The sequence below is a fragment of the Musca autumnalis genome, unplaced genomic scaffold, assembly GCF_047663935.1.
Source record: "Musca autumnalis isolate F117 unplaced genomic scaffold, ASM4766393v1 scaffold_3, whole genome shotgun sequence".
Classification (NCBI taxonomy): Eukaryota; Metazoa; Arthropoda; class Insecta; order Diptera; family Muscidae; genus Musca; species Musca autumnalis.
Window position 1 is genome coordinate 254,566,361 of NW_027411866.1, and position 14,429 is coordinate 254,580,789.

At 34.2% G+C, this 14,429-nt stretch overlaps 1 protein-coding gene across 1 annotated transcript in view; it reads right to left on the reverse strand.

The window, feature by feature from the left end:
* The window catches only part of N (neurogenic locus Notch protein), a 111,572-nt gene extending 97,526 nt beyond the window's left edge, over positions 1-14,046 (reverse strand). The window contains exon 1 of the mRNA XM_073977964.1: positions 12,751-14,046. Coding sequence (XP_073834065.1) covers positions 12,751-12,868 — 118 coding nt within the window. The 5' untranslated portion in view covers positions 12,869-14,046. The remainder of the gene's footprint in view (positions 1-12,750) is intronic.
* Positions 14,047-14,429: the final 383 nt, after the last annotated feature.

Sequence of the window (14,429 nt, forward strand, 5' to 3'; positions counted from 1 at the left end):
GCCTACCTCTATTAACCTCAACAAAAACAACAACATGAACCAACAAACTGCATTAGCACCACCACTATTTCCCTCTGTTCAAAAACTCCCCACCCCCTCTCTCTCACTTGAAAATAACATAACACTTAAATAACAATCCAAATTACTAATGCAAAGGTCCTTATCTATTTCCCGAAAAACGAATTATATACATTTTCATTATCCTTGATGTTGTTGTTGCCGTTACTGTATTTCAGGAAAAACGACAGCTGTTGTGTTTATTCGGGAAACAAACGAACAAACGATTGTGTGTAATGCATATGTAAGCATTTTTATGTTGTTTATTTTTTGCCTGTTAAGTGCCCACTCTACTCAACCGAGTATCTGTGTCTCTTCCTCTCCGTGTGTGAGTGTGCGTGTGTATCTATCACACATTATTGTGAGTGTGGTGCTCATGTGTACAAAAATTTTCGGGGAGAATAAATGAGAATACTACTAAGCCGCCTTTGTGTACATGTGCGCCGCCGTCGGTCGCTGCATGCAGTTAAGTGAGGTGAGTTAAAGTATGGCTTGTTTTTTTTTTGACGGTTACAAAAATAAAACAAGAACAGCAACAACACAACTAAAAGGAACAGAGTGTAATATTTTTGTGTGTCTGTGTTATAGGTATGGGAGACACACAGTTTGTGAGTGATTGTGTGCAGTAATGTGGGTATATCCCCTTACAATTTTAAGTATTCTTTACGGAAATTTACCTATAGAGGAGAGTGTATCAAATTGCCTTGTTTTTCTCGTCAGGGCAAATGCGAGTGTACATGTGTGTTTGTTTTTGTGAAATGTAGTTTCCTGTTAAAATAATATCCTTATGCACATGCATTATTTGGTGTTGCTGCTGTTGTTGTTGTTATATTTCATGCATGGTTTAGGGGTTATGGAAAAAAATATTAAATAGTTATGACCTTCAAGTTAAAATTAGAAGATAATTTCCTGCTTCTTTCGCAGGCATCCTTAGGAGACTTTCTTTACTTCTTTTTTGATGTGTATGTGAGTGTTGTTGTTGTGGCAAAGACATTTTTATTGAAATTTATTATTCAAAAAGGGTACCTCTATGTACCAAAGCATCAGCTGTCTAAGAGGAAAACATTTTAAATTTCTCCCGTTTAATTAATGGAAAATAAAATTATTTCAACATGTTGTTATTATACATTGACACATTTTCTTAATCTTAAGCATTATAAGATGATCGATCTTTGTTTGTAGTTGTCGAATACTGGTATTTGCTCAAAAAATATAATAAGCAATTAATTATTACCACAAAAAGGCAATCAAGTACAAAATTTTTAAACAGCTACCACATAACCAGCCAGCAGCAGCCAATAAAAACAGCAACAACAAATGATGTTATTAAAAACAACTTGCTTTTTTGAAAACATATGGTGGCAAGTGTTTTACCATTACGGTGACATTTGATACTTTTACAGCCAATCTTTTTTGTTGATCAGCCATCCTTACTTTTTGTGTGTAAAAAAAGAGTGGCCCAAATTAAGCTGTGTGTTTTTTGGGTAGTGATTTTTTTCTTTGGCTAAGAAATTTGCCATGTCAACAAATAAGAAATATAAAGATCGTTACTCCTCTTATCCTCTCCCCTTCCACCATCATTAAAATGATCTCAAATTACAAAAAAAAGCCTAAAAATAATGATTTATAAGGATGTTTTGGCTCAAAACGATGAAGAAGCCGACATTGTATGGCCGATTTTTTTTTCGTTGACATGTTTGTTAGGTTTTTGCACAACATGTGACATTTTTTTATGTGCTATATGGTTATATGTAAATTTTATTGTAAGACAGGTTGTATGTTGTGAAAAAAATTTAATACAGTTATATTACAGAGAGGTGTTACATTTTTCATTTGCTTACAAAAAAGGTGTGAAGATAAATTCCATGTCATTGCAAATGACATTCATTTTAATTTATTCGAGACAAAAATGTACGTACATATGTACATATGTATATGAGATTTTGAGGAAGTTTACAAATTCTACAGTTGTAAACAACCTTTGGTAGCCTTGGGCTGCTGCCATGCAATATTTTAAAATTATTTTAATGCACTCAATTTCAAAATGACTTCATAGGGTAAGTGCTCCTAATGTCGGCATGTCCCAGTAGTTGTCACTTTGAATCAAATAACTATAAGTTAAGAAAACAAAATACGAAAATAATCTTAAAAATTAAACAATATTGTCAGCTATCTTTGTGTAAAATTTCATTGAGCTAGGACCAATTATTATATCGAAATTTAAGTTTTTATCAGTGAGGGGTTTTCAACACAACCGAAAATGCAAGTTTCTTAAGAAAAAAATCGTAGAGATGTTAACATTATAAGCTCTGTATTAATTACAGTCGGACCTCGATTATCCGTGATGGTCGGGACCGAAGGCATTACGGATAATCGATTTTCCCGGATAATGGAGCAATGCTTTTATGCAGTTTTTGAACATATTTTTAAGTAAAAATGGCATAATATTGTACAATAATATGAAAATCTGCAATTTTTATTAAATTTTTTACGGTAATCCACCAAACTTTAGAAGGATACATAATATCATCATCACCAGATTCATCTGAATTGACTTTGTCCCATGGTTTTTATGATACCATAAATACACAAATTGTGTAATACGGGAGAATTTCCAGTTTTCATTTGTTTACCTTTTATTTGCTTAACCAAATTAATTGGAAAGTGTGTTTGTACTCCCGGGCAATGAAGTTTATAACGAAAAATAGAAGAAATGGAAAAAAATCCAACATTTCTTTTCTATCACGGATAATGGAGGTTCCCGGATAATCGATTCACGGATAATCGAGGTTCAACTGTATATTAAATTCCCCGTGAGTTTTGTATTTCTGTCGTTTCAACTTATCTCTATTCTCTCTTACTATTCTTTTGTACCGAGAAATCCGCTAAAAATTGAATATTTTGTTGGGGAAAATTCAAATTAGAAAGTTGTGCAAGTAGTTGGTTGTAACCGATATATTTCGTTAGTTGTTTTTCTCTTTCGAAATTACCTGAATGCCAGAAGATTCCTCTTCTTTATTTGCATATCCGTTTTAGATATAGAATTAACAACGATATTGACATAATTTGCGACATTATAAAATACAGTGAAAGATGAGAACTTTTTTTAATTTCCAATCTGAAATCATTTGTTATATTAATTTCTCCTTGGAGTTGAGCTGAATGATCGAAGATTTTTTTTGCATCTGAAGTTTTTTGTCTCTCTAAGTAATCTTCCAAGTTCCTTATTCTCCTCTTCTGTATTGTAGGGGATTCCGGAACGTTTGCGAAGTTGTAAAATACAGTGAAAGATGCGAACTTTTACTTTTCGATCTGATTTTATACATTATTTTTCTGTTCTGCGCTGATCGGGATTCCAGGACGTTGAATTAATGATTTGCGGCATTGTAAAATACAGTGAAAGACGTGAACTTTTTCTTTTCAATGTGATTTTATAAATTTGCTGTTTTCTGTTTCAAAGGTTAAAATTTTGAAATTTCTACGGAAGGTGTCAGAATTAGTAGTCCTACATCTTAAATAACTTTTCGAGAAGATCTGATGTCATTTCCCAAAAATCATCTAATTGATTCTGGGTAGGTATTTGTATAACATAAAGCTTATCTTTTTTCTCGCATAAATAAATGTTTATTATTGATATGCTTTGCTCGTTTGTGATATTCAAGATTTGAGCCAAACATACTGCGGCAAAATTATCGACATATAACACTGGAATGACATTTAGTAGTGTTGTGTAGTTCCGGAACGAACTAGTTCCAAGGAACTATTCCGGACAAGGAACTATTGGAACTATATCAAGTTCTTGTGTTAATATAGTTCCTTTAGTACATATAGTTCCTCTCGTGCATATAATTCCTTTCTTACTTTAATTCCACACTCCTTATTCAGATGCGGCCACATTGTAAAATAAACGTAAATCGCATGCACTTTACATCGCAGCAATCTACTTATTTTTATGTCAATTCATTCACCAACAATGAAAAAGAGCGATGATAGAGAAACATTTGTTAAACTATTTCGATCTCGTAACTATTTAGAATACAGGAAACGGAAAGAACGATGAAAGAAAAAGATTCATGGAAATATATTGCTCTCGGAACTATTTGAAACGAAGGGACAGAAAGAACGAGGAAAGAGAAATATTCATTGAACTATATCGCTCTCGGAACTATGGAACTATATTAAGGAACTAGTTCCTTTTGGGAAAAGGAACTGGAAAGATCGATCCGCTCCGGGAACTAGATTGCCCAACTCTAGTATTTAGTGCAATCGATTAGGAATATAAGCGTTGTATCTAAATTACATCTTTTGTTGCTTCAGAAGCTGCAACAATTTCTGCTTCAGTTGTAGATGTTGCTACCATGATTTATCTTTGGCTTAGCCTTGATACAGTTATATTTCTGGACCTCTCTTTTTTGAGCCAATTTATTTCTAATATTCCATGATTTATTGTCCCAGAAGTGTAGCGAAAACTCTTTTCTCTCGGGTAATACCTTCATTTGGTGTGTTATATAAGGTTCTTGAAAGGAATCCAAGGTCTTGTTCCCAACATAACATACACTATGGCTGCTACGGCTTGTATGTAAGGCAATTGAGGTCATTAAGCTCGATTCCAACGAGAAATTAATTAAATAGAGAACTCTTTACCTGGTTCGAAATGTTCACTTGTCAGCATAGGTAATGAAACAGGCCTACAATCTTTCCAGAGTTTTTATTGCGTTTTTTTATTCCTTTATTTGAAATTATTTGATTTAATGTCTTATACTACGAACAATAGTTTAAAACAAGAAAAAAGAATAATTCAAAAGTTCATACTGAACATAGGGCGTCAACAAACTCTCTCCATCTTGGTCGGTCATTTGCTAGGACCTTTATTTGGTTCCATGTCATGTTACGAGATTGACATTCGTTTCTAACCATACGAACCCATGTGTTTCTAGGCTTGCCAGGTTTTCTGTGACCCTGGGGTCGGGACACAGTATCAAACGCGCGTTCAAAGTCCACAAACAGGAGTTAGAGACTGTTGTTATATTCAATAGATTGCTCTATTAGGATTCGAACAGTGTTTATATTGTCCACACATGATCTCCCCGGTCTAAATCCTGCTTGCTCTTTACGAAGGATGGTTTCGACTACTTGGGATATTCGCTGAAGAATGATGGTTGACAAAAGTTTATTTATCACGTTTTTTTGTCGTAAGAACTCTTCTATGACTTCCAACAGTGGACCGTTATAGTCCTACTTCGAACTTAATCATAAGTTTAAAGGAAAACATAAAATATGTCGGGTTGTTGGTCGATGAGGCCCGGTTTTCCTTCTCGGTATTATATGGAATTCATTTGAATAGTACCTCTTTTGAATTGATATTGTTTCAATATTTACCTATTTTTGCCGCTTAGATGCAAAGGAAAAAAGTGAATTTCTAAGGCATGCCTACTCTAAATAACACACACGATTTTCGTTTCATATTTGTTGACCATGTCTTGTATAATGGTTAATTGTTGGTAAATATCCGCCGATATGATCGGTGATATGGTTATATTTTTTTCCTTCCTCCCAACGACAATTCTACGTTTATTTGCTTTTTTGTGTACATGTGAAAAAAGCAAGAAATAAGCCAAAAGATGTAGATGACAAACCCGGCAATGTTGGTTGGTCCGTCCGATCATAATAATGACGAGGAATAAACAAAATATTGTTCACCACCAAAAAGAAGACAAAGTCAAAGTAAATGAAGAAGAAGGAGAAGTAGAAAAAACAAAGGAGAAGAAGTAGTAAAAAGACGTTAAAAAAGGCCAAACATTAAAAAGGTTTTGTTTGGCTGAGGCGGCGGCATCATAAATGTTATAAAAGAAAGACGAACGAAGTACGAGTTTGTACGTTGGTAGGTAGGTTTGGCTTTTGTTAAATGATGGCTGGATGGCTGACTGGCCAAGTCAAATGAACAGTCAGTCGAACGACCCTCTACCAAGATTGTCTGTCCTTACAATGTTTCTTATAACTTGTGTGTGTGTTGAGGTCCGTCCGTCATCTTTTTCTAATACAAATGGGCCTGTATTGTGCGTGAGTTATTGGTACACATGGCTTAGATCGTCACACACACACACAATTACAAATAATGTTTATTTATTCATTTTGTTAAGCAACTCTTTTACTGAAATGTATGAAGCTTCGAGCTTGACTTTGGTTATTCTTGCAAAGAAAGAAAAACATTCCATTTTCATGTGAGGAAATTTTTCTGTTCGGTTCCCCTGTATTTCTATGTTATTTTTATTGGCTTTTTGAATTAGAACAACAACAACAATAGTAATGAAATGTCATATATACTTGTTATGGAAGTTGTAAGTTTGTTGTTTGTTTTTCTTGTTACTGCATTTTGTCATGATTTGTTAGTTTGTTTTGTTTCCCTGAGATTTCTTCAAGAATATTTTCTTGGAATCTGGAATCTTGGAATCTTGGAAGTTAAGTAAGTTAAGTAAGTTAGTTATTTCTTTAGCATTTAAGTGATAATTAAATTAACGGCCAGTTTGTCTTTGAAATTTATTACTCGCCCAAAATAAGATTTTAATTAGAAAATACAATGTTAACTTTGGGACACAACAACAGTAGATTTGATTGTTTTTTATTCTTTTTGGAATCGAAAAGTCGGTGGCAAGAATTTATACAAAGCGAAACAACAAATAAAATAAATCGCCGAATTTACAAGTATTTGGGGTAATAAAATATTTGAGGAACATGAGAAAATTTATTTTAAAATGCTTTACAAAACGCTTTCAATATTGATTCTAAGAAATCGTTTTTGGCTCTTGCTGTTACAAAACTTTCCGTTATCAAGAAAAAATAATAGAAATTTTTTTGAAGCATTGTGAGAGAGTTATGTTCTATTGGTTGCACTAAAATCAATTGGAAAAGATCTTTTCAGAGTAGTTAATGTTTAAAAATGTTCTATTCAGCTATTCACAACCAAAGAGATACAATTAGAATCAACCTAAAACATATTAAAGTGCTAAAGACTTCGACTTGGAACAGCAAAACATAAATATTTCCAAGGCGAATGAACAGCCCAAAAGTGTTACAATAAATTACAGTGAGTCACAGTCAAAAATATCCACTTCAGTTTCTTTCATTAAAATTGCGATTGCTAAGAATAAATTAATGAAAATGTTTTTGTCCTTTTTTATACTTTTACATTAGTGTCTTAACTTAAAATTAATAAAATAAAATTAGCAAATTCGGGTAAATTTCAGTAAATTTAAAAAAATAAAAATTGTTAAACAACATCGATTTCTACCTCACTGTGAAAAGTATCCACACTAAAATTCAAAAAAAAGGATTTCTTAGGTGTTTAGTACTTGATATGATGTCCTTTGTTCTCATTTACAGCTTTGAGCCTTTTTGGCATAGATTTAACTAAATTTTCGGTGCAAGAAATCTGTATTATTCCCCAATCTTCATGCAAGGCATTTTTCAGGGTTCCTATACTTGAGATGTGATGTTATCCTCCACCGTGCTTTACGGTTGCAATTTTAAGTTTATGCTATACGCCATACCTTAATTCGTCCATCCGACCCAAACAGACAGTTATTTTTCCCAATTAAAGCAAATTTAACCTGTTTGGGTTTGTAAATTGTGAGAGTTATGGGAGTATGGAATTCAGTAATTAAGGATCAAGCTTTCTAGACTTAAGCGACTAAATCCATAGAAGTTCTTCTTGTAAACCTTCTACAGTTCCATGACAGATACCTGTCATATCTGGGTTTGTATGGTGACGAAGTTTGATAGCATACGTCTGAGCTCGTAGTTCTATTTCGTCTGTGACAAGTTTATAGGAAGATCTCTGTACAGATCAGATTTTCGTACCATGGAGCGTAGGATTTTATTTTTTTAACTTTTTAATATCGGGTCGATTTACACATCCCCATAATTGAATGCCATATGTCCATATGGCTTATATAATTTGTTTATATAAAAGTAGTTTACTTGTAGTTTACAGGGGATGGCATGCACAGGGGAATTTGAAATAAATTCCAACAACAATCACTCACATGCAACAGTGGTGAGTTTTTTTTTTTAACTTACAGAGCTCGAGTTTTTAGTTGATACTTGCTTATAGTTTGCAAATATTTTTGTTCTAATGTTTTTTAGGAAAGCTGAAAAGTGAGTGATATTCTCATTTTTTTGAGAATACTAGACACTTAAAGAGTTCGGGTTTTGCTTAGAAAGGCGTCATTTCAAATCCAAAGGCATCATTGAAAAGCCAATTAATAATCCCTTCGCCGGCACGAAATCATGATCAGTAAAATTTTGCAACACTGTCAGTTCGTTTTGAAAAACATTACTCTCTGTAACAGAAAGTAATGATGAAGTTTAAGCCATTGGGGTAATGCTCCAGACTTAAAAGCAATCAAATGACATTGAAACTTCAACCAAAACAAAAGAAGCATTTCAATATTATTTATAAAAATGTTTGGTTTGTGTGGGATATTTTGACAATATTTAAATGTGAAAACTGACGAAAGATTATTTATTGAAAAAACTTTATCCCTGATGATTTTGAAAAATCCCAAGGAAACGTCCGATAAAAAGTTGAAATACCTAAATATGTAGTCTTTATTTTCATTAAAAGTCTAAATATACACATAAGGTATTGGCATATCGGATGTACATATGTATATAAAAAGAAGTGGTCCAGGAAAGCTTCTTTGAAGTACACATACTCTATTTGACGTTTGCGCTATGGAATTGACATTTGAAACCCAAACCCACTGGGTTAATCCGGTTAAGTGCAACAAAATAACAAATTTTGGTTTATTAGTCCAGGGTTTCGGCACCAACAGCTTCTACTTGAATTTAAGGGAAGTATAGAAAAAATACAAATTTAATTTATTTATAACTTTTATCTATTTTTATTTAGTTTTGGGAATTTCGAACGGCTGAGAAGAAGACGCTTGCAATTGGCGGTTAAGTATTCAACACAACTAAAGTTTTATTTCAATTCATTTTCTAATCTTATTTTCTTACAGCTAACTTCATAATTATACACATACATATTTTTTAATATTTTATTGGGAAACATTATGACACTTGCGACATTTATAGAAAGAAGAAGATTTGATACTGACAAGCTTCAAAATGATGCAACGAGAAATGAACTGCGAAGAAAAGTGGAGGAAATAAATATCAATTATGATGACAGCACCAACGACGAGATATGGCAAAGGCTAAAAAATGACCTAAGGAATGCATGCGAATCGACCCTTGGATACAGCAAATCCGAGCAGAAGAGAGTTGGAAACTAATAGAAAATCGGCGGGAAGTAAAGCGGAAAATGCTAGCCACAGAAGAGAATAATGATGCAATATATGAGATATTTAAAAGACATTACGAGAGGCAAAACAAATTAATCAAGAAACAAACCAGAGCTGATAAAAATACGTATATGGACGACCCCGGGAAAGATGCGGAAAAGGCTGCTGCAAAGGGAAATTCTAAGGATGTTTTTAAAATCATAAATCAACTAAGTGGAACCAAGACCAGAAGTTCCAATATGATTGTAGACGACAACGGCACTCTATTGACAAATAAAAATGAGCAAATGATTGCGTGGAAGCAACATTTTGAACGAACACTAAATGTTATGCACGATGAAATTGAGGAGGAACTAAAAATATTCTATCCACTAAGCCCAAGATTAGATATTTCTACCGAACCACCCACATTCGATGAAATTGTGGACGCAATATCGACTCAAAAATCCGGTAAAACGGCCGGAGCAGATGCAATACCTACAGAATGTTATAAGGTCGATCCACAAAAGGTGGCACAGCTGTTCCTGCCCCTCCTTCAAAAGATTTAGTAATAAAAATACCTAAAAAGGGAGATTTAAAGAACAGGAACAATTGGCGCGATATGTCAATTATTCCGTCCGTAACAAACATTTTTAATAGATTATTACTATGCCAAATAAAAGAGTCGCTTAACGACAATATCTTACACACCCAAGCTGGATTTAGAGCAAACAAGATTTGCACAGACCATATCAACAGTATACGAATTCTCATAGAGCAGCCCGTCGAACTTTACTCAAGTCTGTATCTAACATTTGTAGACTTTGAGAAAGCATTTGATGCAATGAAAAGATAATGTATATGGAAAGCGCTAGAATTCAAAGACATCCCTAGAAAAATTATTAACATTATTAAAAATAGCTATGACGGAGGACTATGCAGAGTTGTGCACGAAGGACAACTCAGCGATACATTTCCAACGATCAGCGGTGTAAAACAAGGTTGCGCTTTATCCCAAGTAGTTAACCAAGCGAATATGGGAATTAATTGGACACTAAGTGGAAAACTTTGCGAGCTGGCATACGCTGATAATATCGTGTTACTAGCAAATAGATACCAGGATATGCAAACACAAGTTACCTTACTTGCTAACGAGGCTAAGAAAGTTGGCCTAAAACTTAACACAACCAAAACAAAAAGTATGCGCATTAACGATAACAACGATAACACGCTGACTATAGGCAACGTAGAGATGGAAGATGTTCGCAAATTCGAATATCTAGGCAGTGCTGTTGACGACGTCGGAGGAACACTAGCGGATATTGACAACCGTCTGCGGAAAGCAAAAATCTCCTTTGCTCGATTGCGTCGTGTGTGGAGCTGCAAAAAAATTAAACAGCCCACCAAAATCAGAATTTTCAATGCGTGTGTGAAATCGGTTCTTATCTATGGACGCGAGACCTGGTATTTAACAAAGGCGATAGCTCACAAACTACAGTGCTTCGTCAAAAGGTGCCTACGTAGAATTCTAAGAATATGGTGGCCACGAACTATAGGTAATGAGCGATTATTGCAAGTGACGAACCAAATTGAAATAGAACGTGAGATAAAACGCAGAAAATGCAGGTGTATTGGACATACGTTACGAAAGGACATTAACGATGTAACTCATGCAGCTCTGGAGTGGAATCCACAGGGAAAAAGAAAAAGAGGACGCCCTAAATCTACTTGGCGCAGATCAGTGACTCAAGAAACATCTAAATCTTTTAGCGAACTTAGAACAATAGCTCGAGACAGAAATCAATGGAAAATATATACAAATAATCTTTGTGAATAGGCTAAGTTTTATTACAAGATGCAAATAAACATGCCATAATAAATAATAAAATTATATGTCCAAGATATGAAAATTTTCTTCTTTTTTATGTGACTTAAGAGGGTTCTCTTGTTCTGTTCAATCTGCGTAGATCTTCGTCATTTGACACGTAATAGCTTTCGAAATTTTAAGAATTCTTCGACATTTTGAATGCTTAGAATCGCTTGAAATCTGTGAAAAATGTGTACAAATTTCATGCCGATCCAATAAGTGCCCCTAAATAACATAGAAACTGATAAAGTTACAAATTTCCAAAAAAAGTCTACACCCATATTTCGGAAACTATGGACTTCCGCCCGGAAAACTATATATCGTTATGATCAGAATAACAAGAACTGCCTATAGTTAAAATATCAGCCCAATACGAGAGGTGGCCCTAAACCACATTTAAGTCATTTTTTTTTTTTGATAATAACCTAAAATTTTCATCATAAAAACAATCAAATATCCTTCTTAAACAACTTTAAATTCCAACAAATTTCATGGTAAAACTCTCTCATATAGTGACATCCTCATTAACCCTCTCTCAGCAGTCCCTGTCATTTCCACAGAACACAACACAACTCTCTTTTAACAGCCATGATGATCTCGGCTTTTAAAAAAAGAGCAGCAGTGGTGGCACAAAAACAGGGTTCAAAGGAAATATGATGGAAAATAAACGAAAGGAAACAACAACAAAATTACACTCCTCACAAATACACATACACACACACACGGATACACATCTATCACAGGCTGGCAGGCAGGGAATTAAAAAAAACTCAAGTCGTCTCTTGTGTTTTAACCAAATAGAGTTATGGCAACAACAACAACGAAGACAACGATTTATAATCGGGTTGGTTTTCCCTTCTTGCATGTTTTAGGTATCCGTCCATCCATTACCTATGCCATGCTTTGGGTGGTGGTGGTTAGTGTCTTGGCTAACGAACAAACGGCCATCCATTCCAGCCGTACTTGAAAAAGAACAGAAAAAGCAAAAGGAAGAAAACGAAACAAGTAACAGAGAGACATACGGCAACACACCAAAAGAGACATACAAAGGAATTACAATGATCATTGAGCACAGCAACAACAACAACACGAGCAGTGGCGCGGCGGCCTATACTGCGGTGTGTAGGGATTTTCAAGACTTGTGTGAAGCCGTTGTTGTTGTGAGTTTGAGTATTTCTTCTTAAAGACTTGTTGTGGCAGTTGCAAGAAAAACAAAACCAATAAAAACAGTAAATTATCTTTGTAGTTGTGTGCACACATACGTGTATCCGTGTGTATCTTGGTTTGTTTCTTGGACGATTGAGGAGACTTGAGCAAAAAAAAAGTATCTTATGGATTTGATTTCAAAGCAAGATACAAATACACACATACAGGCATACCTATGTATTGCATTTTCAAAATGGAGAACAATTAAATGTGATTTTTTTTTCTTTCAAGGAATGACAAAAAATAGCAAGAAAACGAAGAAGAAGAGATACACTTAGCAATTCCTTAACCAAAAATTTAAATAAAAATAAAATCAGGAAAATTTCCATTACTTACCCGCTTCGGCAATTCCTTGTATCAGTAGGGAGGGTATCAGGAGGCACCATAATGTTAAATATTTTATCCAAAATATATCAGACTTTGCAAAGGTGTGGTTTTTAACCAGTAGCCACATTATAATCCAGTTTTGTGGCTGCTTTGGGTGTAGAGTGAAAGAAACAACAGGAGTTAATAGCCGTTCGCCGCCGCTCTGTATCCAATGGAATCTTTTAAACTAACCCACGGATAGAAGAAGCGTTAAGCTTAGTTTAAGGCTTAAACGATTTTGTATTATTTTTTTGCAATTTTTTTATTAATATTTTTAATAATTTTTTAAGAACAATTTGTTGCACTTTTTTCCAATTTACTTAATTATTTATCATATTTGTTCTATTCTCCAAAAAACGTTTCTCTAATCCTTAAATTTCGCCACACAATTCCACAATTCTTTTCTTTTGTTTCGATATTTTCCAATTCACATGAAATTTTCAACGACTTTAAGTCGTTCCTTGAAAGTGGCCACTAGCCACATATCTTTAGTTTTCTTTTGATTTCTTTGTCGCAGTTATTTTTGTTTTATGTTCACTTTAATAATTAAAGTTTAATTTGTGTAATTTTTTTCTTGGTTCTCACACACAAAACCGAACTTATAGTACAACAAGACGGCAATTATTTTGTTGTAAGCAAAGAGCACAGCGCAAAAGATTCTTCGACACGACAGACAACAACGAACGATGTACGATATAAACCACTTTTTCGAAATTATGGTCAATTCTTCAGGTTTCAGGTTTGGTTTCGTCGTTCTCCCCCTGAGCTCTCTTTTTCTCTCTTTACGGCTCAAACAACTTCCATTAGTTGTTGGTGGTTTCACAGTACTCTCTTCTTCTTCCTTTAATTCCCCGACAGTTTTCCGTTTTTTTTTGTTAACAAATTACAACAATTTATTTTGTTTTTTATTTCAACATTTTGTTTTTGTATTTTTGTTATTTCTATTTACTTCGATTTCGTTTAACAAAACTTAAAATTCGAATTGAAATTGTTTAGAAACCGCCACATATTTTTTTTAATTTGCAATTTCCATATACCAATTATCTATCCCGTCTCTTTTTTGTATTTTCCACAACACTTTCCACGGTTTATGTTTTCGTATTGTAATTTTTCCTTTAATTTATTCCACAATAAATATCTTTTTTATTCTTAAATTCCTTGTTTCTTTTCTACACGGCGCAAGCGTTCATTCGTTTTCCCAGCTATGCTTTTTTATGCTGCGCTGCTTGTTGTTGTTGTTTTTTGCAATTCGTGCGCGCGTTTCTCGTACATCCGTTCGTTTTGAAGTTTTAAATAAATTTGAAGGAAATTTGTGCCTTGTTTTTTTACTCTCACTCTCCCACCGTACCAGTGAATTCTCTCGATCGTATTGTTGGTGGTGTGCTTTGATATTTATCTGGTTACTCTCTTTGCCAAGTACTTGGCTGTGAGTAACCGTCTGAGAAAAATACAACTATGTGGCTGGGTGGCTGCCAGATTGGTTTGTAGTATTGCCAAAAGGTAAGGAAGTAATAACCCTTATTTCGGTTGGCAATATATATTTTATAGCTCTGTTCCTTTACGTTCAAGAATCTTCAAGTTTTACCACTTTTTACTCGAAAAGCGTTCCTTTACTTTAGACACAATACAGTTCATATGGCAGCAGTTTT